The 21,892-nt window shown below is 44.6% G+C and overlaps 3 protein-coding genes across 6 annotated transcripts; 1 reads left to right on the top strand and 2 right to left on the bottom strand.

Moving 5' to 3' along the window:
* Positions 1–41: 41 nt before the first annotated feature.
* On the bottom strand, positions 42–9,113 carry SHPK (sedoheptulokinase). Of its 3 annotated transcripts, none has more exons than XM_075439924.1 (7): positions 9,043–9,113; positions 7,147–7,288; positions 4,289–4,472; positions 2,897–3,049; positions 1,647–1,822; positions 1,335–1,535; positions 42–454 (listed from the first exon to the last, which is right to left on the bottom strand). In XM_075439924.1, exons 2-7 carry the CDS (start codon positions 7,283–7,285, stop codon positions 60–62), a joined length of 1,248 nt encoding a protein of 415 aa, XP_075296039.1. In that variant the 5' UTR covers positions 7,286–7,288; positions 9,043–9,113; the 3' UTR covers positions 42–59. The 3 variants fall into 3 exon arrangements, with proteins under 3 accessions (XP_075296039.1, XP_075296037.1, XP_075296038.1); XM_075439922.1 differs by having other exon boundaries at positions 8,528–9,067; XM_075439923.1 differs by lacking the exon at positions 2,897–3,049 and having other exon boundaries at positions 8,528–9,066.
* A 33-nt stretch (positions 9,114–9,146) lies between these two features.
* Positions 9,147–17,787, top strand: CTNS (cystinosin, lysosomal cystine transporter). Of its 2 annotated transcripts, none has more exons than XM_075439925.1 (11): positions 9,147–9,232; positions 9,678–9,751; positions 10,741–10,819; positions 12,064–12,148; positions 12,242–12,345; positions 13,805–13,936; positions 14,685–14,784; positions 14,873–14,992; positions 16,066–16,236; positions 16,439–16,556; positions 16,934–17,787. In XM_075439925.1, exons 2-11 carry the CDS (start codon positions 9,694–9,696, stop codon positions 17,062–17,064), a joined length of 1,098 nt encoding a protein of 365 aa, XP_075296040.1. In that variant the 5' UTR covers positions 9,147–9,232; positions 9,678–9,693; the 3' UTR covers positions 17,065–17,787. The 2 variants fall into 2 exon arrangements, with proteins under 2 accessions (XP_075296040.1, XP_075296041.1); XM_075439926.1 differs by lacking the exon at positions 9,147–9,232 and adding an exon at positions 9,424–9,469.
* Positions 17,788–18,252: 465 nt separating this feature from the next.
* On the bottom strand, positions 18,253–21,879 carry TAX1BP3 (Tax1 binding protein 3). The gene is made up of 4 exons (XM_075440531.1): positions 21,759–21,879; positions 20,456–20,575; positions 20,052–20,129; positions 18,253–19,837 (listed from the first exon to the last, which is right to left on the bottom strand). Exons 1-4 carry the CDS (start codon positions 21,795–21,797, stop codon positions 19,700–19,702), a joined length of 375 nt encoding a protein of 124 aa, XP_075296646.1. The 5' UTR covers positions 21,798–21,879; the 3' UTR covers positions 18,253–19,699.
* Between the last annotated feature and the right edge of the window lie 13 nt (positions 21,880–21,892).

Raw genomic sequence — 21,892 nt, 5'->3', positions numbered from 1 at the left:
AGCCAAGCGGGGGGAAAAAAAAAAAAAAAAAAAAAGGAAGCTTCATCTCAGGCCATTCTTTATTTTCTGTGGAACATCACCATGGCAGCCCCCACAGCAGCATCAATATCTTTCCCGTAAACCACAGGGAATGGAAAAATCCTTTCCACTTCCTGCCTTAGCACCTTGTTCCTGGCAAGGGCACTCCCACTCCCCAGAATCCTCCTCACTCCTGTCTCCAGCAGGCGCTGCACAGGTAACATGGAGCAGAGGTTTTCAATGATGCCACGGCACAGAGCTCTGGTTACATGACCCAAGGAGAGGTCAGAGACTGCAATGTTGGTCACCGATGCCAACTGCTCAGGAACATGTCTCTCTCCAAATATGGTTGGGTGGACTGAAAGTTGGCTGTCGTTTTGGGCCAAGGCTGCTTTGATTATCTTTGTATAGATGGCAGACTCTTGAATCTGAAGTCCTGCAGATGGGAAATATCACATTACTGATCTGAAGGGATCTAGTGTATTTTACATGCGGAGGCTTAAAATCGACACAGATCCACCTGTTCAGCAAAATACTGTGTATCTTTTTTCCTGTCCCAAAGGTAACTGTTTTTCCACGACTATGAACCGCAGTTCTCCCATCCAACTGTATGTAGTATCTGTGATACCAGAAATATTTTTCTGATTGAAAAAATTGCCTTTCCTGATAATACAGCTATTCCTCTTCACCTATGCTGTGCTAAGTTACACAGAACAACATCTTTAAAGGCACTAATGGCAGACTTCAGCTTCAATAGCTGCTTTGCAGGTGAATGCAAAATTGACTTCAAGTACTCACTGAAAGAACAATTTCAGAACTTATTTCTGTATTGCAAAACCCAAGAGATTATTAAAAAAAAATGTAAAGACCACATTTAAAGCACTTAGAAGATATTACATGTGTTTGAGTCTTAAAATCCTTTAGAGTGCTGCAAAACATGCAGCAAAAGGCAACTGATCTAATCAAGGGATGCTTCTGGACTGCAGTCATACAAAATTAGAGGCTGTCCTCAAATTTGCTGATCTTTCCTCTTGAAAAACAACTTGCAAAAAATAAATTCCTTGTGTTGTTGAAACAAAAGAAAACCCAAAACCCAGAGGCAATGTGAATGTCAAGCCTGAGCATTACTGTCCCAGCACGTTCATAAGCTTCAGCAGGAAATTCCAGAGATCTAGGAAGCATGACCCAAGAGCTACATCCTTGTTCCTTGTACGGCATGACAAAACAGCTCTAGGCTTGTTCCTTTACCTTAGCTTCCTTTTATCTTGCTGATCAACCCCAATTTTAAGCTTTTAACTATCCTTGAAATAGCTTACCTAGCTCTTCTATCCACCGTGTCACCATGTTCACAAATGTTGCTAGCACATTGCCTCCGTTAAGTGATGCTGCCACTGCCAAGTAGTCACCATTGAAGTAGGGAAAATAAGTAACAGCTGAGGAAGCATCTGGTGTCTCTGGAGGCTGGAAACCCGGGGGCATTGAGATAGTCAGCTGAGCAGCGGTACTGATATTAAGAACTAGAACACACACACACACACACAAAAAAAAAAAAAAAAAATCAGTGTTTTACTAGGCTACCCTGAAGGAGGACAAAGAGAAAACCAAGTAAGATACCAAAATGATCATACCTGCATCAGTCCTCTCAGTCAGACAGGAATAAACAGAGCACTGGAAATCTCCCAGAGCAATTCCTACTTTTGCTCCTTTGGGTATTCCATGCCATGCACAGATTGTCCTGCCTGCAATACTGCCAGGGTCTCCCACCTCTGGCAGCAAGTGAACAGGAAAGCCAGATTTTTTCAGTCTGCAATCAGAATAACATTAGTGCAGGAAAGCAGGATGAGAATGTACGGCATGACTACAAATACCTCTCTGAAGTCATAGACGAACCTGGCCATATATTTGTGGCTGCTGGATTTACGGATGCTTTCACCTATTTAGAGAGGTCTTTGACAGGGGCAGCATTCCAGTTCAATGGACTGGGTAAACTAGAATAGTCTGGAAGAATAAATAGCTTTCCTTTATATGCAATCTGATTACCTGAGATCATACAGCAGCACACGTTCAGTAAGTTTAACCTACTGATGTCATATGGACAAGCAGTTCCAGGGTAAAGGGACAATCACAAAAACAGCAAAAAAATGCAACTTCTAAGTGTCAAAGGACTTCAAGCTGTCATGCAGTTAGTGGTTCAAAACCAAACCACAGAGAGTTAAGTCCAACAAACTCCTTACATAATCAACTGCTACAGCAACACCATAGTAGTAGAAGTTCAGTAGGCAAAATGCAAGTTTCTGTTGCTCTTTCGTACCTTCAGAAGCAGATCTGTTCACCTTGAAGTTCTGGTCTAATCTAAACCCTGAAACATATAAGGCCTTAGCACTAAGCCCTGAAAGAGCAAATCATTAAAATAAATAAGTAAATAAATAAACAAACTGATTCCCTATAAGACTTCCTGTAGCCTAATAACTTTCAGGTATTATCACAAGTAAGTCTTAGTAGTTATGAAGGAGCTCAGCTGAAAGAACTAGAGCATAATAACCCTCTTCTACCATCACAGAAGTGACACCTTGGTTGCAGCATGCACTCGTCCATCCCATCCCACCGCAGATGACAGTATACAAGGCCTCACTGACAAGTATCTCAGCTCTGCTGTCTTAGGTATTTCTATACCTAATTTTATATAATTTAAACATATATACCTTACAAACCAGACCAAACTTTCAATACTTCTTCAGTACAGGCCACACCACAATTGATTAGGAGTAACTTTCAATTACTTTTATCTGTAGCACATTCATACTTAGGGCCCAAAGAGGTGTTCACATTGCCTGACGCAAGCAATGCACAAAACCCACTGAATGACCTTAGCACTTACATGTCAATATTCCAGCTTTTGTTTCTGGAATTAAAATATCCCCAGCTGGCAGCATTCTGGACAGACATGAGCGGCTTCTTCAGGTCACACAACATGGCAACCACATAGTCATGGATAGTGCCAGCTGCATCATAAGACTTCAGAAAATCTGGACTTTTAAACAAAACATTTTAAAAACAAAAACAATGAGGGGTGCTTTAAGATAGTGGGAGCAAGACTACTTCCATTGCTACAGGGAACTTCAGACACATGTGGTCCCACCTAAAAACAAAGCAGCCATCTCGGTGACCAACCTGTATTTTGTTGTTTTGGTTTGGTTTTTGGTTTTTTGTTTTCGTCTTGGGTGGTTTTTTTTTTAATGGAATTTGTTTTTCAAGCTGTTACCACAGCAGCAATACTTATGTCCTGATGGAAGATGGAGAGACAGCAGCTTTAAGGAATGAGTTGTCTAGGTTAAAAGCACACCATTGCAAAACTTACCAGGAAGGTAGTAATTGTTTGCACAAAAACAATGTCACTTTGTTGAACCTGGAGCATTTGAGAAAAACAGGTAAATTCCTGCCGTTGCTCTAAGATCCACAAATTCTATGACTGGAAATGTACCAAATAGTGAAACAAGACAGGAACAAACCAAAGCAGCCGGATTAATGAGTTACACAGCTCTAAAGCAGTATCACGCCATGCTCCATGTATTTGCTGAACACACATCAGAAGAAACGAAGATTTAGTAAGTTTTTCCCCATTTATTGAACCTGAACTCATTGCAGAGGAAGACATTGGCTGAGAAACACAGATACTGCAGACAAAATTGAAGAGTGTATGTTGCTGATGCCAAGTCATAAGTGAAAAATCATATCCTCTGCAAACATGCCACAACAAAGCAGACCACTTGTAACACCTCATAAGGATCTCGGTGTCTAAGGAAGGAACTGAAATTAATTTAGGGACTGTTTGTTTTAGCATCTGGCAGCAACCAGACAAAGCAACCCTGTTACTGTTTTAGGCATGGCTGTAGTTTTCACAGTCTGCACAAGGCAAAATTATAGTGTTCAAACTGCATTAGCAGAGCTTCTCTGAGCAGCAGGACAGACTAGAATTGTTCTATGATACTTTAAGGCTTCTGTTACTATATGGTCAAAAGCTTTTCTTTTTATTAAAGAGATCTTCAGTATTTTTATGAGGTCAGAGACTTTTTTGGGGTCAGTTGCATATAGTTTAGATTGAATACTGCCATTTTAAATATTCTTTGACTACTTAATTAATATTACAATTACAGCCCCTCAGCCTGTAGCAGTATTAACATGCTACAGGAATACTAAGTCACATAAATTCAGGATGAGAAACTGCCAGTGAAACAGGCTGATATAGAAGACCATTTGAAAAACATTGTACCTCTTCTTTAAATACCAGTAGACTGTGGCACACCCAAATCCTGTAGCCAAACTGACATGTGACTGCGGCACAGGAAGAGAAGAGAGGAAGGTGGGACTGCAGCGTCCATCTTGCCAAGTGACCAGATGACTGACCTCCTCCGGCTCAAAGGCAGGGCCTGTACCACACTCTGTCCACTTGCACCCTGAAACACACAGTATCCAAGAAGTCCAGTGACTCCCTGCAGTGCAGTCTGCCTGGATTCTTCATTTCTGGACACTCCTGATGATTTGTCAAATATATTGGAAAAAAGAGCAGAAACAGAGCCAGTAGTGATTGTAACCAAATTAATTAGTCATAGTTTTCAGCCCTAGATAATGTCATACTGCCAGTCATCCTTTGCTAAAACAGATAATGGTATCCAAGGCCTGCCTTCTCTATAAGCACTCCTAGTGCCTAGAGGAACAAGCAACTTGCACATTGCGATATTAATGATACAACTTAAAATTAAAAGTGACCCACAAAAAAAACCAACAAACAAACAATGCAATTCTGCTATGGGAGGCAATGACCTGGTATGACAGCTCTCACATACAAACCTTATTTGGAATCTGCCACATCATGACCTAGAGAACGCTGTATCAGTAATGAACTGCCTATGATGGATAGCACATAGTTTCACCCACCTTTTGAACCACAGCAACAGAAAACCTGGATCGATATGTACTAAGCAATGGACCGCAACGTACTGAAGAGTATTCCTCCCCTGTGCTACGCAACAAAGCTTCACCAAAGGCAGAGTAGGGTTTAACTCTGTTTTCGGTGTTACAAGTGCAGCATGTTCCTTTTGATCAGAAAGCACTATACCTTTGATGAAACCTTCACATACTTCCATGTGAAGGTCTTAGCTAAATTATAGCAACTTCTCAGAGCTTCAGGGAGCCTTCTCAGCAATGTCTACTGTTGCTGCAGTGCAGTGCACTACTCCCTGCCCTGCCCTGCTCCCCACAAGCAGCCCTGCAAAAGCAGCACATGGTCCTGCCAGAGCAGCAGACTAAACAGAGCCTGAGCTCTAGCACTGGCATGTGATGTTTGCTAGCATGCTCCACAGCACAGCTTCGGACTCTGAGAACTCCTGCTCTCCCAGGCTATGCCTAGTCACAGCATGGGGATACACAGAGTCTCCAGCTGGCTCTGCAACTGAGACAACCTTTCGGTTTTTGGCTGGGGACGGCAGCAGAATTTCAAGCTGTGCTGTGACACTTGTCCCACAGGTCAGAGAAGAGACCCAGTTGCTTAACTGACTAGCACATATAGGGCTAAAGGAGTCTTTCCTGGCTGGATACAGTGATCTGAAGTTACACTCACACAGTAAAAAGCAGCCGTGAAAGCTGGGAAGTACTCTGTGAAACACACAAAGCAAACACATACTTCTTGTTCCCTTAATTCCCTGTTCTATCAAGTCTGTTTGAACTGAATTTCCAATTAGTTTGTTTTTCTAGTTTTAAATGGATTCTAAGAAATATTATTAAGCATAAATCTAACCTTAAAGGATGTTATTAAAACTGTAATTTGTGTCCCAAAGTGCATGGATTCACTTAGTCTACTCAAAACAAGTGAGAGCAAACACCCTCTTTCACTTGATAGAAATGCAACAAAAGTGGCATGTGGCTTTAGGAAATAAAATATTAATCAATATGACATAAGAATCTATGTCTACCATGAACCCACAAGGCTTTACTATGCAGCCCTTGGGGCAGATGGAAAGCAAGCAACAGCTCCTCCAGTCCATCAGCCTTTGGATTACTTTCTTGCTAATGATTTTAGAATTTAACATAAAATTACAGCCAGTAATGAATAGAATAGTGTCTCATAAAGCAATTAAGACCCTGACAACTTTTGGCAGGCAGTGACCAGCACTTTTGGGAAATCTATTCTGTGGTTTACCATAAATCTTTGAATTATCTGCATAACTCCTGTTTTTTATAAGACTTGTATAATTGTTCAGACGTGTGCATCATAAGGTAAGAGAGAGAAGGCATGGAACCACATTCTGAAAGCCTTAGACTTCAGTAGGTTTATAGGACATTAGCCAAGAAGATAATCCATTCTATTTCACAGGACTGGCATTTTTCAAACACCCTTGCTGTCACAAAGTTTATTTGAGTATTTGCACAATCAAGTCTCATGTGACTACCTCACTGTGGTTGACTTTGTTTCTGAGCTCTTGGCCCTTCACTCTGCAAACAGCTGAGTATTCACAGCCATGACTATAACCCTTCTTCAGCTCCTACTAACAGCAGCATAAGCAGCAAGATGAATGCAACATGACAGTCTGTGACTTGCTAGGAAAAAAACTGTTGGATAGCTACTGCTATGCACATTCTAACATAAAGATCAAGCATAGCTGATTTTTCAAGGCATACACAGAACTGCTAATACTGCTATTGTAGAACCATTAGAAGGTATTGACATACTAGCAACAGCTAGTTAAGTGTTTTATGAGGTGAATAACACTCACTCCCTCTCCCCAAAGTCAGAAGTTCCTTCAATTGGCAGTAGACAGCACATGATAGACAAGCAATTAGCAAGCCACAAATATGTTATTCCTCATTCATATTAATAATTGTGCTGAATATGCAGGGATCTTGTAAGACTAAATCCTTTAACTAATCTCTGTAAACAACAAGGTCCACTATAGTCAGTAGCTGAAATTGCAGTAATTAAAGCAAAATTCCCACAGCAAAAGATCTTCTGTTAATTCTGTTTTACAGAAGACCAAAGAGAGCATGCAACAGTTTCCCACAGATCACCTCAGAGTTAAAAATTTATTTTCTGAATCGTAATACTCTGAACAGGAATGCCAAAGAATTAATTACCTTTCTCTTTTCTCCAAAATACAATTCCATGCATTTGTCCTGAAATGCCAATGTGACTGACTCTTTGAAGCTGCTGCTGAGGTAGAGCAGCAAGGCATTCATTCAATGCTCTCATTATTGTCTGGACATTCTGCTCCATTCCCTGTAATCATAAAGCATTATTCTGAGCATGAAACCATTAGGATTCACTCTTATTTATTAAACAAGGCTACTCTAGCCAGAAGTGAAGAACAGAATTCATTTAGCTTAATAGCACTTATTAGAATAACATTCACTACTAAATTGAAAAAAAAAAAATGAAAAAAACCCACAAAACCACAAAAACTAAAAACCAGTAGTAGCAAGTTGAGAATGAGATAACAGCCTCTTAAACTGAAAGCCAAACAATTCTTAACTTCCTGAGTTACCATACTCAAACACAGCTCTTTAAAAAAATCCATTAACACTCACTACATGCTTTCCTCAGTTTACCCTATATATTGCTCTTCTTTTTCCTCACAAAGAGGATTACCTGCATGCAGTCTACCTCACATCTTCCTAAAGCTCCTCCCTATCTACTCACAATTTTGATGATGCCGATACTTCGTTTCTGGATACTCTATTCCTAGAACCACCCAGCAAACTCATCTACTCAGCAAACTGACCAGACTCTGCCACAAGCGAAGCTGTATTTCAGCTTTCCTGCTTTTGAAGATTCAGGTTACTTTGTGACAGCAGTATGAAGATTATAAGCAAAAGTATTCAAATCGAGTCTACATATAGTTGTGAACTAATCTGTGCATACATACTTTTGGCTGCGTAAACATGACTGTAGAGAGGAGGGTTGACCTGTTTGGTATCTTTGCTCAGAAATTAGTCCCTGGACTCACTACAATACTAGGCCAGAGGAATGTTGATACATATTTTTTATGATTCTGATAAATCCTTTCTTACATTGACCAACACAATGAACGTAAAGATCTTCAAGAAGAGTAAATGTTCCCAGTGATTTCCAGGGGGAATTTCCACTTGTGATTCCATCTCAAATTAAAGTACAAAATACCCTTCCCGTCAGCAAGTGGTTGCTGTTTCCTGACTGGCAGCATCAAAGACAAAGTGGTAGTTCATGGGAAAGTAGTTTTGGATTGTTTCACACAACTTTTCAAAGCCTGGGTCTTTCTTAAATCAAGCAGCTGTACTTGACTTTCTCGAACAGTAAACAGACAGCTTTTTAACTCTACTTTCAGACATCCAGACACATGCAGCAACCGTCTGTCAATCTAGGCACAAAAACAATCCAGGAAAGCCACTGAAGCCTGCACAACGTAGCAAAACAACCCGGCTGCTACAAGGCAAGGCCGGTCCCCTGAAACTGCCCACAGGGCTACCTGCCACCCCTTACCTGAGGCCCAGCTTCCAGGCTACCGGTGTGTGCCCGCGTCTCCCTGGAGCAGCTCTCTGCCACCGACTGCCCTCGCTCTGCCCCTACCAACAGCGCTGCCTTAACCGATGTTGTACCCAGGTCTATGCCCAGCACGTAGGCAGGAGCAGGCCTGCCCGCCGCCTCGCTGCCCGCCATGACCGTGGGGAGAGGGGATTGCTTTCACCTCCCCAAGGACCGAGAGCCACCGTGCTGAGCCCCACACTGATCCTCGCTGCCTCTGAGGGGGCACCTGCCCCGACAGCCAAGGGTGCCGAGGGCAGAAGCAGTGCGGGCTCCCGCCCCAGCAGCGTGCAGGGACTGGGCTGGCAGAGCGGCCTGGACTTCGCCCTCTGACTGAAGACGTCTCCCCTCAGCAGCGCCTGGCCACTACTCCTCCACCGTGAGCGTGACGAACTGTCCCTCCCCGGTGACCTACGCAGCTTTAAACGAAACTTCCCCAAATATCCAAAGCGAGGAACCCTCCCTCCGCTCACCGCTCTCCCTCCTCACAGAGCAGCCAGCGCGGCGCCCAACCCGCTCCGCCGCGCCCAAGATGGCACCCGAGGGCGGCCGCACCGGCGCGACGGGCGCTGGGCGGGGAGCTGATAGGCTCCCGCCTCACGTGGGGAGCTGAAAAGGGAAGAGCCGGGGCTGTGCGGGCCGGGGCTGCGGCGCTGGAAGGAGGTGGGTGCCCTCTCCTCAGCGCCACCGCCTCGGCGTTAGCGTACCCCGAAGCGCGGGGTGGCCCCGCTTCGCCGGCTCTCCTGAGGGGAGGACGGCGGGGACTACAAGTCCCAGCATGCACCGCGCCGCGCTGCCGGGGCGAGGGGGCCGGCGAAGGCGCGGTGGCTGCTGAGATTTGTAGTCCCGCGGGGAGGGGGGATCCCTCGGGGAGCGGTGGCTCTGTGTGGCGGGAGTGGGGTGAGCTGCGAGGGGACGGTGTCCTCAGGGGAGTCCGGGCAGGCAGAGGGACTGAAAGGCCGGTGTCCCTTCGGGGGTGCTGAGGGTCCCTCGGCGGGGTTGGGGGCCATGGTGCTGGGGGGGGGGAGCTGCTAGCGGAGGAGACAGGCTGGTGCCTCCTCAAAGCGTGCATGTCCTGAGCAGAGCCTTCTCTTCGCTTTTACTGCAGCTCTTCCACCGTGAGGATGCGATACCTGCTCCCCGCTCTGTTGTGCCTCTCGCCTGTGCTGCTGGGGCCTGGCGGTGAGTGTTCGGCCGTCCCGGCTTGGGCCCAGAGGAGCCCCTGGGCAGGGGCCAGGTCTGACCTGGTGAGAGGTGGAAGAGGGCTGCTGTGCAGTATCACTGTCACCTCTCTGGGGAGACCAGTGCCGTGCTTCCCGCCAGCTCTTCTTTCACCCATTACCTTTGGCGTGGCGTGCTCGTACTGGGACAGTGCTACGCCGAGGGGCTGATGCGATGGAGCCCTCGGCTTGTGCTCCCAGCTCAGCCTCTGCCGATTAAATACTGTCTGTGGTGCGGTCAGTGATGAACTAGGGAGTTCTGCACTTAAATACCTGCTTAAGAACACTCTGTAATATATGGCAACAAGAAAAAAGGTGTCCAGGGCAACCTGTTTGTCTCTCCATTTCTGGTTTTATTTTTATATAGCTCTTTGCTCTTGTCTCTTGTGTCCTTCAAACATACAGGGAATAAAACAGACTTGGATTCCAAATGTCAAAATTGTTGACACATGACCAGCTTATGGTTTTGACCCAGTCGTATTGGCATTTGGAATCTCAGCCTCTCTTAAAGCATAACGTGGTGCAATGTAGCTGGGTGCAATTAAGGTGTACCCCTTAATTGCAATATTTGAGGCTACTATAGTAAGAAGCAATTTTAAACTAAATTTTGAGCATTTATGACTAGGATCACATCAAGAAACAACTGCTGTGGGTTTAAAGTATACTATGGCCTTTTCTTGCATGAATTTTTGTTGCATTTCAAATATTTAAATTGCTCCCTTGTAACATGTTTAAGTGACAGTTATTTACTTCTCCTTTTAAGTTGTTTAGTCACCTTGAAATAAGGTAATTTATTAGCTTGTGTGCTAATTTTATTAATCTGACACTGCAGGTACCAATAGTCATATAGACAATTTTGTCTATATCACAAAAGAAAGCAGATAGTTCTTCTGAAGGAGCTATTTGTCATTCATAGTAAATGAGATGTGTGGGGTTTTTTCCCCCCCCCAGATGGAGTCATTGTATTGTCTGTCCCTGATGTGGTTTCATTAGAAAGTGGAAGTTCAACAAACGTCACTATCTCTCTGAGGTAAGATCATGATTGCATCTTTGCTTTCTCTTTGGAATGGGGGACACGCAAGCGGGTAGGACTTGGCTATATACTTCAGACAAGTTAATTGTTCATGCAGAGTGAATCTCTTTGGTGTGACTGGCCACTTCTAGACTGTGGTATCTCTTAGTACCAGTATGGACTGAGAATAGCGCAGCATTCTCACAACAGCCTTGTATAGTTGGCCTCTGACAATATCCCTTGCCATTTGTATGGGAAGTTGAGCTGGAAAAGGTATTTTATACTGTCTGCCCTATATTAGCTTACTTAACTGTCTTCCGTAAGCGAACTTACAGTTCCTCCGACTTCTAAAAATTGATGCTTTAGAGAAACTTTTATTTCCTAAAAGGATCACAAAAAACCACCACTTCACCAAGCAAACAGAACTCGCCAATTCTAGCAAAGAAATGCGGCAACTCTAGAATGGGGTTTGATGCACCTTAGTCTTGTTGTTTAATACAGTGCATTGTTTACCCATGGTTTTTCTATGTCAGCCTCTTCCCAGGAAAGGATTGTTAAACACATGCACCCTTCCCCTTTGAGACTGCAAAGTGTTAGTAAAGGAAACAGTCAAATGAAAATGTGAGAGTTGCGGTAAAGAGGAAAATAGCAGGACATAGCTGCAACAGTCTAGACCTATTTTTGCAAATAAAGGTGTGGTACTGTAATCTTATTCCTGGAGAAGTACAGGCGTTTGAACATTATATTTTAAGTAGTGCTGTGCAATTAAACCTCCTGGACAAATGCTCAGTGGGATTCTCTGGGAAGTATGTGCAGGACTACGTCACTTGGAGGGTTTTTGTTATTTGCGGGGGTGGGGTGGGTGGGTTTGTTTTGTCTTACTGCGATGCTAGAATTTCTGTCCTTTATCACCCAAGTAGATGGCCATCATTTCTGCCCCTCTTTACCAGCAAAGAGTTAACAATGTTAGCACAATGATAGGATTCTGGTGCCAATGACTTTACTCTGCCACTTGTGTGGAGAAGAAGGAAGTAAAAAGAGGCCATATAACTGCCCGTCACCAGTTCAGATAAAAGAAATAGTACAATGCTAACATACCTTGGTGCTGGTGTTCCTCTGAGTAGTAGGCAGGTAGGTACTGTTGTGTATTGACTGTTCATGATGTTTGCCACAGCTGTGAGGATTTAGCAGATGCTCTCCCACAGCCCAGAAGCAATCTTTGTGAACTCCGGTACCAGTCTAACTTGTTTCTGCCTTCACAGGGCTCCATTAAATGAGACACTGGTGATAGCTCTTAGTATTACACACTCATCAAAACACAGCACTATTGTTGAACTGCCTGATGAAGTAAGTGACAGAACAGACTTCTGACCTTTATGCAAAAGCCTACCGCTCATATGGTGCAACTCTCCCCTTTCTTCCCTCCACTTTGCTTTGCAGGTACAATTGCCTGCAGGTCACACTAAAGCAGACTTCCAAGTGAAAGCAGATGATGTTGGACAAGTAACAGTTTATCTTTATACCATTAATTCCAACTTAACTGGGTGAGAAACTGGTTTTTAGTTCTACTTACTATCCTACAGCTGCCTAAACTTTGGGGTAACTATTCCCTCCTTAGAATTAAATAGTTAATGGGACATGGGTGGTGTGTAGTTGAGAAGATGTGGTGACCCTCCAGCAATCCCCAAGGTATTCAGATAAATACAGGGTATGAAAGCAGAGCGATAGCATTGCTATCTTAGATTCCATTACTAGATGACTGAGTTCTCATGGCTCCTTAGTGTGGTTTTAATAACCCCTCCCAGAAGTATCAGAACTACATGTCAGATTTTCTGATTCAGGAAGCATTTGGTTGTAAGTGTCCAGTGGGATACTACTACTGGAGTCCAGTGGAGGGCTACAAGGATGGTGAGGGGACTGGAACATCTCTCCTATGAGGAAAGGCTGAGGGAGCTGGGGTTGTTTAGCCTGAAGAAGAGAAGGCTGCGAGGGGACCTAATATATGCTTATAAATATCTGCAGGGTGGGTGTCAGGAGGATGGGGCCAAACTCTTTTCAGTGGTGCCCAGTGACAGGACAAGGGGCAACATGCACAAAATGAAGCAGAGGAAGTTCCATCTGAACATGAAGAACTTCTTCCCTCTGAGGGTGACAGAGCACTGGAACAGGCTGCCCAGGGAGGCTGTGGAGTCTCCTTCTCTGGAGATATTCCAGACCCGCCTGGACAAGGTCCTGTGCAGCCTGCTGTAGGTGACCCTGCCTCGGCAGGAGGGTTGGACTAGATGACCCACAGAGGCCCCTTCCAACCCCTACCATTCTGTGATTCTGTGATGTTGTTACTGTGCAGAACTTGTTCTGGAGTGCTAATAGCCTGATGCAGCTGTGCACGCAGATCACTACCATGAGATATAGATGTTTTGTGCTCTAGTTAGGGGAGCCCTCTTTTCACAGATGCCAGTCCTCCCTAATAGGAAAACAGTCTAGCAAGATGGAGAAAGCTGGATTGTATTTGCTTGTTGCCCAGATGCTACTGAGCAACAGGATACTCCTGTTTTACTTCCTCGTTTCACTTCTGCTTTTAAGACTCAAAGCAAATGCAGAGGTAAGCATGTGAAATGCTCAACAGGACAGCCGTGATCATAAGGCTTTGCTGGCAAAGTGTGAAAAGTGAAACTCTGCTCTTGCGTAACAGACCTCGCGCTAAGAGAGTACAAGCCGTAGGCACAATATGACCTTTTTGAAGATTTCTATGGTAAAAGAATGGAAAGGAAAGAGTGAGGCAAGAAGGAAAGGGTAGGCTGAGGGTAGAAGTGAGAGATGTCCTAACTTATGTTTAGGACACTAAAGAAAAAGGGAGCAACTCAGCTGAAAGCAACGCTTAATCTTTATTGCCTTGTCTCAACACCTGAACTCTGTTTTCTCTCTCAAAGCAGAACAAGGCAAAATCTCCTGAAAAAAGTGTGAACAGATAAATTAACTAATTCTGTTTGCATTAACCATCAGACCTAGGATTCAATTTCAAGTGATTCATAGCATCATAGTGAGATACGCTGATGAGGTGATTGGCTGGATCTACTTCCTTGCCTGGTCTATCTCCTTTTATCCTCAACTCTTTGAGAACTGGCGACGAAAAAGGTAAAGACACTTAAGATGTGTTTGCAAGTCACTTAAGCACTTCTGCAAATCATGTTCCTAGCTTCAGTTACATCCATCTTGGTTATCGTGGATTACGCATGGAAAGACCGGGGGAGGAAAAAAGCAAGGCAAAGATAGGGCCTGAATAAATGCAGCCCCAGTGAGCTTTTATGCATGTAGATCAGAGGAAACTAAGTGCATCTTACAGACACCTAATCCTAAGGCTTGGCATCCAATAGTAATTTGTCATAGAGGGGACTTCCCCCTTTCATTTGGTGTCATGTTGTAAATCATCCAGCCAAGCCAATTGTGATGACTACCCTCAGAGTTTACTTACCTTGTGAGTTGTTTATCAAACAGCTCCTTGTAATCATTAGGCCAGCTCCCCTTAAATTAAGTGACTGCAAGTAGAAACATTATATATGAAAACAAAAGGATTTGTTTTGGCAAAGATGCCCTTCTGCTTCTATAGACTCGGGCTGGAATGGTTTTATCAGACTAGCTGAGCTCACAGAGGGGTGAAGATAAACAGCAGAGACGGAACCTTGCCAGTGAGAGCTGTTGGAGATATTTCACCTTGCTTCCTGATGAACTCACAGCATTGTCTGGTCACAATGCCTCCAGCTTTGGCTTACATCAAAAATTACCTATAAATAAGTACATTCTAGGGTAAAGTTGTCCCTGGAACTGCCTGTAATGTTCTGATGCCTATTTCTCATACTTTTTCCACCCCCCCCCCCTTCTCTAGTGTTGTTGGACTAAGCTTTGACTTTATAGCATTAAACCTTACTGGCTTTATAGCATACAGTGTGTTTAATATTGGACTTTTCTGGATCCCCTTGATTAAGGTAAGCATGATTATCTCTCAGTACTTGCCTGGGGGTGGGTACCTACAGAAGGGAGTTTTTAGCTGGTTTTGGTTTCTCTTACCTTTAGGAGGAATTCTTAGTCAGTTATCCCAGCGGGGTGAACCCTGTGGCTGTCAATGATGTTTTCTTCAGCCTCCACGCAGTAGCTCTCACTCTCCTCACCATAATTCAGTGCTGCATCTACGAGGTGAGTCCCAGCGCCGAGCTGAGCCCTCAGCTCTGGCCGAGCTCCCTCTGCCGGGCACCGCACCGGTCGCTTCTGGGCTCCGGAGTCCTCTGCGTTTCGCTTTCGTTGGCCTTTCTGGAAGTCAGCCTTCACAATCCAGCTGCCTTATTTTTCCTGAGCTAGTATCAGCTCCAGTAGGCTTAGCTACTTCAGCCTCATAGATATTCTGAGTTTATGAGTAAACTCCTTAGGGACTCAAAATAATGAAGGCAAACAGCTAAGTTCATAAAGTTCCCAAACAGATCTCTAGCCAGCCCATAGATACAGCTCTGCATGGTACAAATGCTGGTATGTGCTTTGCTGTTTCCTCACTACTAGGAGCATTCCTCAGGCTAGGACAAGTCCTCGATGATTCCCTGCAATTCAAACTTTCAGCTTTTTTCAACCTTTTCTAAAACAGCTGCAAAGGCCCTTTTATAATTCCCATCCTTTTCAGGTGAGACTGATTGTTGTAGTCAGGTGGCTCTTTAATTCATGTTGTAAAAGCCTCTGCTCTGAATAGCAAATTTTCTCTAGATGGTAACCGTTTATGTTTTGGGGTGTTTCCTTTGGTGATGCTAAATCTAAAACTGTAACAGCCCATTTGTCATCACTGGTAGGTGCAGTAGTCTTTTCTAGTGAAGAGTTAGAAGGCAACCATGAATCTTTTACCATAAAGGCTGTAGCAGCCGTTTGCATTTACAGGAACTCTTGATGTCATCGCACTAAACTCAGGAGGCTGTTACATATGTGGCACTGATAACAGGCATCATGAATACTCAAGAATACTGCCACAATATTGTCTCCCACTTGCTTATGGACAATAGTGTTCCAAACGATTGATGCCGAATATTACTCATCAGCTTTTGCAAATGTACAGCTGGTTGCTGTAGCACTCAGTTAATGTTAAAATTCCTGCGTGGTATGAGCGTAACTGGTACACCAACAGGTTTGGACTGTAACCTTGCGTAGTCCTGAGCATATTCTGTATCTTATGGTGTGTCAGGGGATGTATGGCTGGGGTCAGTCTAAGTGTGTCTGCATTTCTGTTTCAGAGAGCAGGTCAGAAAGTATCCAGAGTTGTTGTTGGACTACTGGCACTTGCATGGATCTTCACATTTACAACACTTTTTCTGGCTGCAGCTGAGCAAATGACATGGCTACAGTTCTTATTCTGCTTCTCGTACATTAAGTTAGCAGTCACACTGATAAAATATTTTCCACAGGTAAATCTGAATTTCTCTGCTTTTATACTATATTCCTGTCATAAGCCTTCAGCATGTCCTCCTGAAATTATGACTAGATTAAACCAGCAACAATTATTTAAGTCTTTTAGTAACAAAACCAGTATACCTATATAGAATGCTTCTTAAATGTGAATTTCAGAAATGCTTGTACATGACATGCTGACTGACTTGTTACACTCAGGCATACATGAATTTCCGTCGGAAGAGCACTGAGGGATGGAGTATTGGAAATGTATTACTAGACTTCACTGGTGGAAGCTTCAGCCTTCTCCAGATGTTTTTGCAGTCATACAACAATGGTAAGGCTGGAACTGAGGTGGTGGGGCCTTTCTTAATGGGGTGGAAGAATCCTGCTACAAAGCAGATACAAACCAGTAGGTTATCTTGGGAGAATGGTGTTTGTGATATGGTACGGGTAGCTGTTCTTATACTAAAAATAAAGAATCTGTTCATATTCCTTCAAGACAGAAAATGAAATAGGTATTCTGAAGAAACAACAGGAACAGTTATTAATTAGCTTTGCATAAGATGTACACAACAGTCAGTCTTAAGGTGTGCCTAAGCAGTCCAGGTAATAAAATTGAACTTATCTAGTATGTATGGCATGACCTTGTAGTCCTGAGACAAGACTACACTTGAGGAATTAGTCTTAACTCTCTAATTTTGTGTTTGACAGATCAGTGGAAGTTAATCTTTGGAGATCCAACCAAGTTTGGCCTAGGTGTCTTCTCTGTCATCTTTGATATTGTTTTTATGGTCCAGCACTACTGCCTTTATAGGAGACGAGGGTATGAACCTTGTGAATAACATCACTTGCAAAGACAAAAACTTTAAATTGAACTTGCCCCTTCCCTGGCCAAAGGCTTTCAAGATGCATACTGCCAGGTACCAGAAATACTGATTCTGAGCAGTGTTCAGACTTTGATCCTCTCTGGTTTGGAATACAAGCTGTTGCCTTGCCAAATACTCACTGCCAGATGCCTTAAAGGACAGCAAGCTATCGAGCCACCACTTGCAAATGGAAGACTCACGCTTGTTGAAGCTGCAGAGACAGCTTAAGTGTGAGCTGTCCAAGCGATATGTGACTCCATTTCCATTAATGGGAAAGAGAAAGACCAGAGTGATGCATTTCTGAGTGGAAGTGAAGCACAAGGAGCAGAGTTCTGGCTTCCAAAAACCTGACATCATGTTTAAGCAACCACTTACTATCTTCATGTAATGACTGAAGACTGTGGATCGAAGTGCTGCTGCTGACTCCTCACAGATGACAGTAGAACACCACTCAGGTTGGCTGTTAACAGCTGTAGTGGTACATAAAAGAATGAGCTTGTAGCAAATACACAAATGTTAAAACCTGAGCTCTTATTAAAAAAAATACTGAGAAGCAGAAGCTGTATCCTTGTTTTACTGGAAGCTCTTTCAAAGGTGCGAAGTGCTCAGGTTTATCTGAATACTTCCAGTGCACTAACTTCATTCTGCTCAGTTCTACTGACATGCCTTGAATCCTAAACAGGGGATGGTAAAGATTAAAAATAATCTCTTTAACAAATCTTTAAGTGGATCATGTTAATTAACAGCCCCATGATTAAAGTTTAAATGTATGGTTTTGTTCCTAGGCAACTATTTGAACTAGACATGGTATGTTCTAGGTAGAGATCAAGGTCTTGAGTTACTTGAAGGTAAGCATTATGCCTTTTAGAAGAACTGGAAGGGAATCCATGCATTTGTATTTGAACAATACTTGAGTGCTCAAAAATCTAGTATGTTTTAGGAAGTGTCAATCTAAGGAAAACTAGAACCCCTTCTCTCCCCTGCTAGAGACCAGGTGAGGTCTGACAGCCCACTAACACTGCAGATACACCCCAGTGAAATCAGACCTTACTAACCTCAGGCTGCATTGTGTTGATGCAGTCTGCAATCCGCTGAGCCAGAAAAGAGGTGTCAGCTGGAGGCATTCAAGTGACATGGCCTTCTTAAACATGAGGAGAAAACAGCTCAGGAAAGCCAGCTTTGTTTTATTGTGTGTAAAATCAAGTGGAATAGCAGTACAAATAGCAGTGTATCTTTATAGTAACAAAAATAACTTCAACTTGAAAGCCTTAAAATTTACCACTGAAATATTAAGTTACAAAATTCAAAAGCAGTATTGTAGTAATTCCATAGATATAAAAACAGTAAATAGGCATCTGCTGGTGCATACAGAACAGTCTGAGATGCATTAATCACCACATACATACATGGCACAGCAGTAATGTACTGAATAAGTTAGTCTGCCACCTCCTCATGTTCTATTTACAACAGCTTACCTGAAGACTGCTTAAGGGAAGTATAGATGTGTATAAATCAACTGAAGGGGATTAAGCACTCCAGTTTTTGGATAATTGTAAAGCTAGGTGGTTAACAAACCACTAGGACACTAGATAATTAACTGTTTTGCAGCAAGAATCTTAAATCCTGTGGCATGTTCACTTAACAACTCAGTATCTCACCAGAAGTTTAAATTTGGTCAAGAGGCACTTTTGGACATTATTGGCATATTCATCTCTTCCATCCAATGAATCAGCAAAGACAGATGAAAATCCACCCCTCCCATTTCAAGTCTGATAGAAGTGGAATGAAGAACTGAAGACACTATAGCCACAAGCAGCTCTTTTGGTAAGTTCAGCAACAGTGTTTTCTTTCCTGCTCCATATTCCTTTCATTTAAACTTGATTCATTTGATGTTACAAATTACTTGGGAACAAGGAGAATTAAGGTTTTACCCTTGACAGTGAAATTGAACTGTAGTGTCTACAAACATTTTTTTTTTAGTGTACTTCACAGGTATTAATCTAATACTTCTGTGTTCATTAGTTGTTTCTTGTCTGAAGAGGCTGTTCTGGACAGGGAATCTTTGCAGTAAACTGTAATGCCCCAGACCCTTCAGCATACTCCATCTAGCTAGCACACAGTGTGAGATTAGTAGTGCTCCTCCCCACAGCGGTGTGCAACTCAGTTCTGGCCCTTTAATTTGGTATCATAGGAGGACAGGACAGCTTGCTTCTAAAAGCTGAAGCACTGCAAACCCTCTTATCTTCCACAGCAGAAACCACATTTATTCTTGAAATAGGAAGCTTTTGTGCTACAAAAGAATCCTATCAAAGTTAAGGCTGCTCCAGTTGCTTCCTTAGATAACCAGGATTTGTCCTGTCCTCCTGAAAGCCACAACTACAACAAAGTCTTACCATGTACCTGCAGGGAAGACTTTAGAGAAGCACTCTTGCTGGGGGCACTAGAGTTTTACTACTGCCAGTTACACCAGAGAAAGGAAAAAAAAAAGTGTTTACCACAGCTAGGAACATGCACTCCTTCCAGACAACCTGTTCAGGTCTAGTATCTGCTTCCTTGCTTGATACCAGTCTATGTATCTCCCTCCCCAACCCTTCCCCAACTTGATGATTGATTAGGACATCATGGATTGTTGCACAGCCTTCTGCAGAGATTGCCTGGTCACCAGGAGCCGTACCACTTCTTCGTTCCTTTTTGTCAGCCTCTTCCTGGCTTGGTCATGGGTCACCATTGTCATGTCCCAGCCATTCACCTAGGGGAAAAGTCATGAAATGAGGCAGGAGCATGGACTCACCGGTGTCCTATAACTGTTCTATCAGAACTACATAGTACATATTCTTATGCCGCAGCTCAGTTTATTTATATGCCCCACAAACAGTCCTGGAAAGTACCCAGAAGACAGTATTTCCCCCAGCAGAAACTTCTCTGTAGCGTGCACTTAGTACTTTTCTTATCTGGGTGCTTACCTGCATGATCTTGTCTCCAATCTGAAGTCCTGCAACTTCTGCTGGGCCTCCTTCTGTCACCCTTGTTACATAGATACCCTGGGGAAAAAGTTTAAGTGTTCATTTACTAAATATGGAAACACTATATACTCAAGGGCCATTCTGCTGACAGTGCAAAAATACTTTGTAGTGTATTACAGGATTCTAGTTAAAAGCAGGTTTGTGCAATGTTGGAAAATAAAAAAGGGGGAGAGCTAACTGAAAACAAGCTTAGTCCGCAAGTGATAATGTGGCAGCAGAGTAACCTTAGCAGTCAGCTGTGTGAGAGGACAGAATACAGGTGGCAGTGAGTGGAGCTCGCTGGGCAAGGCAGATATGTTCGGCCTTTGGCAGAGAGAGTTGCTACAGAAAACAGAGTGTCTGACCTTGTCAGTCTTGTCTTCAGAAAAAGGATTCTGAGTGGGGTCCTGATCAATGCCACCTCCAATGCTGAATCCCAGAATCAAATTGTCACCTTGACGAAGCTTATGGATTTCAATTCTTTGCTGAAAAGAGAAAAAAGAGAAAATAGCTGAGTATTGCGATTGCTGGGAAAAATCTCAGGTGTGGCTCAAGGCGGATACTTTGGACCCAGTTAGATTGCCTTTCCCTCCGAGAGCAGGCTGCGTCACAGCTCGGCAAGCTCACAGATCGTAGGCAGACAGCTCAAAACTAGCACGTGGCATTTGCCACCCATCGGTCGCATGCAGCCCTGGAGCTGACAGCAAGCAGCTCTGAGTGTCCTCAGCCCCACCACAAAAGAGCGGGATGAGAAGCCATCTGCAAGCTCATCCCAGGATACAGCCAAGCTCCTTAACTCCTCGTCGCTTCGCTGCTGCCCCGAGATACACAGGGAAAAACACTGAAAGCAGAGCAGGTCCCTTTAAATGTGAGTCATGTCCTGATGACGAGCAGTCACTCAGAGCCAGACCCAGCTCGTTCACGATCCGCGTGCCTTGTGCTCCTGCCTAGCCCTATTAGTGGAAATAACCTATTATTAGGATGGTTCTTGAAGATAAGTTATCAAGACACTTTTGTAATCCAGAGATAGGTTCTGTGCTCTCTGGTGAACGCTGGCATCTGACGGGCTTTACGCATTATCCCAGTACTGTGTAAGTGCCAGCTCGTGCAATTCCTCAGCCAAGATAAAAAGGCCCGGTCTTAACTGACCCCCTAACCGCTCTCTGAGGTTCTTCAGCCTCACCTGGTGGGAAGGGTCCCACCCGACCGGCCCCGTCAGACGGCGAGACACGGGCACGCCGGGAGAGCCGCCGCACCCCGGGGCCGTCCGCTCGGCCGCGGCTGGGCTGCCCCCCGTCCGGACCCCAACCAGCGGCAGAACCGGCGGAGCCCCCCCGCTCGCGCTGTTTGGTGATTAAACGCAATTAACGCGCCCTATGAGCTCTGTTTCACCGACCCCGCCCAGGCTCCCCTGGCAGCTCCGCTTCCCTCCTTCCTCAGCTCCGCTCCCTCCCGCCGGCGGAGCCGCTTCCCCGCTTCTCCCGCCCGGGAGCGGAGAGCGGCCTGCGTCAGGCCGGAGAGCCCAGCGGCGGGGCGGGGCGGGGCAGGGCCGAGCTGGCCGCAGGCACCGGCACCTCCGCCCCCCGCCGAGCCGCTCCGCCCGCTGACAGCCCCACAGGGAGCTGCACCGCCACTGCCCCGTCCCGCAGCCCCCCCGCCCCGTCTCACCACTACGGCGGTGACCGGCTGCCCCGGCACGTACGACATGGCCCCGCCGCCACCGACGCCGCCCGAACAAAAGCGGCGCGCCCCACCCCGCCCCCCGCCGCCGGCGGCCAATCGGGAGCCGCCTCGCCCTTGGC

This window comes from Opisthocomus hoazin, chromosome 20 (genome assembly GCF_030867145.1).
Source record: "Opisthocomus hoazin isolate bOpiHoa1 chromosome 20, bOpiHoa1.hap1, whole genome shotgun sequence".
Lineage (NCBI taxonomy): Eukaryota > Metazoa > Chordata > Aves > Opisthocomiformes > Opisthocomidae > Opisthocomus > Opisthocomus hoazin.
This window is presented reverse-complemented; position numbering and strand designations above follow the sequence as displayed.

Coding starts and splice junctions, on each gene's coding strand:
- SHPK (XM_075439922.1), bottom strand. CDS start 8,704: ATGGCGGGCAGCGAGGCGGCGGGCAGGCCTGCTCCTGCCTACGTGCTG. Junction 3,050..4,288: donor TACTGGTATTTAAAGAAGAG/GTACAATGTTTT, acceptor TTTGTTTAAAAG/TCCAGATTTTCTGAAGTCTT. Junction 1,823..2,896: donor AAAAGCTGGAATATTGACAT/GTAAGTGCTAAG, acceptor TTCTGATTGCAG/ACTGAAAAAATCTGGCTTTC.
- CTNS (XM_075439925.1), top strand. CDS start 9,694: ATGCGATACCTGCTCCCCGCTCTGTTGTGCCTCTCGCCTGTGCTGCTG. Junction 12,149..12,241: donor TTGTTGAACTGCCTGATGAA/GTAAGTGACAGA, acceptor TTTGCTTTGCAG/GTACAATTGCCTGCAGGTCA. Junction 12,346..13,804: donor ATTAATTCCAACTTAACTGG/GTGAGAAACTGG, acceptor ATTAACCATCAG/ACCTAGGATTCAATTTCAAG.
- TAX1BP3 (XM_075440531.1), bottom strand. CDS start 21,797: ATGTCGTACGTGCCGGGGCAGCCGGTCACCGCCGTAGTG. Junction 20,130..20,455: donor CTGAAGACAAGACTGACAAG/GTCAGACACTCT, acceptor CTTTTTCCCCAG/GGTATCTATGTAACAAGGGT. Junction 19,838..20,051: donor TTGGAGACAAGATCATGCAG/GTAAGCACCCAG, acceptor CTTTTCCCCTAG/GTGAATGGCTGGGACATGAC.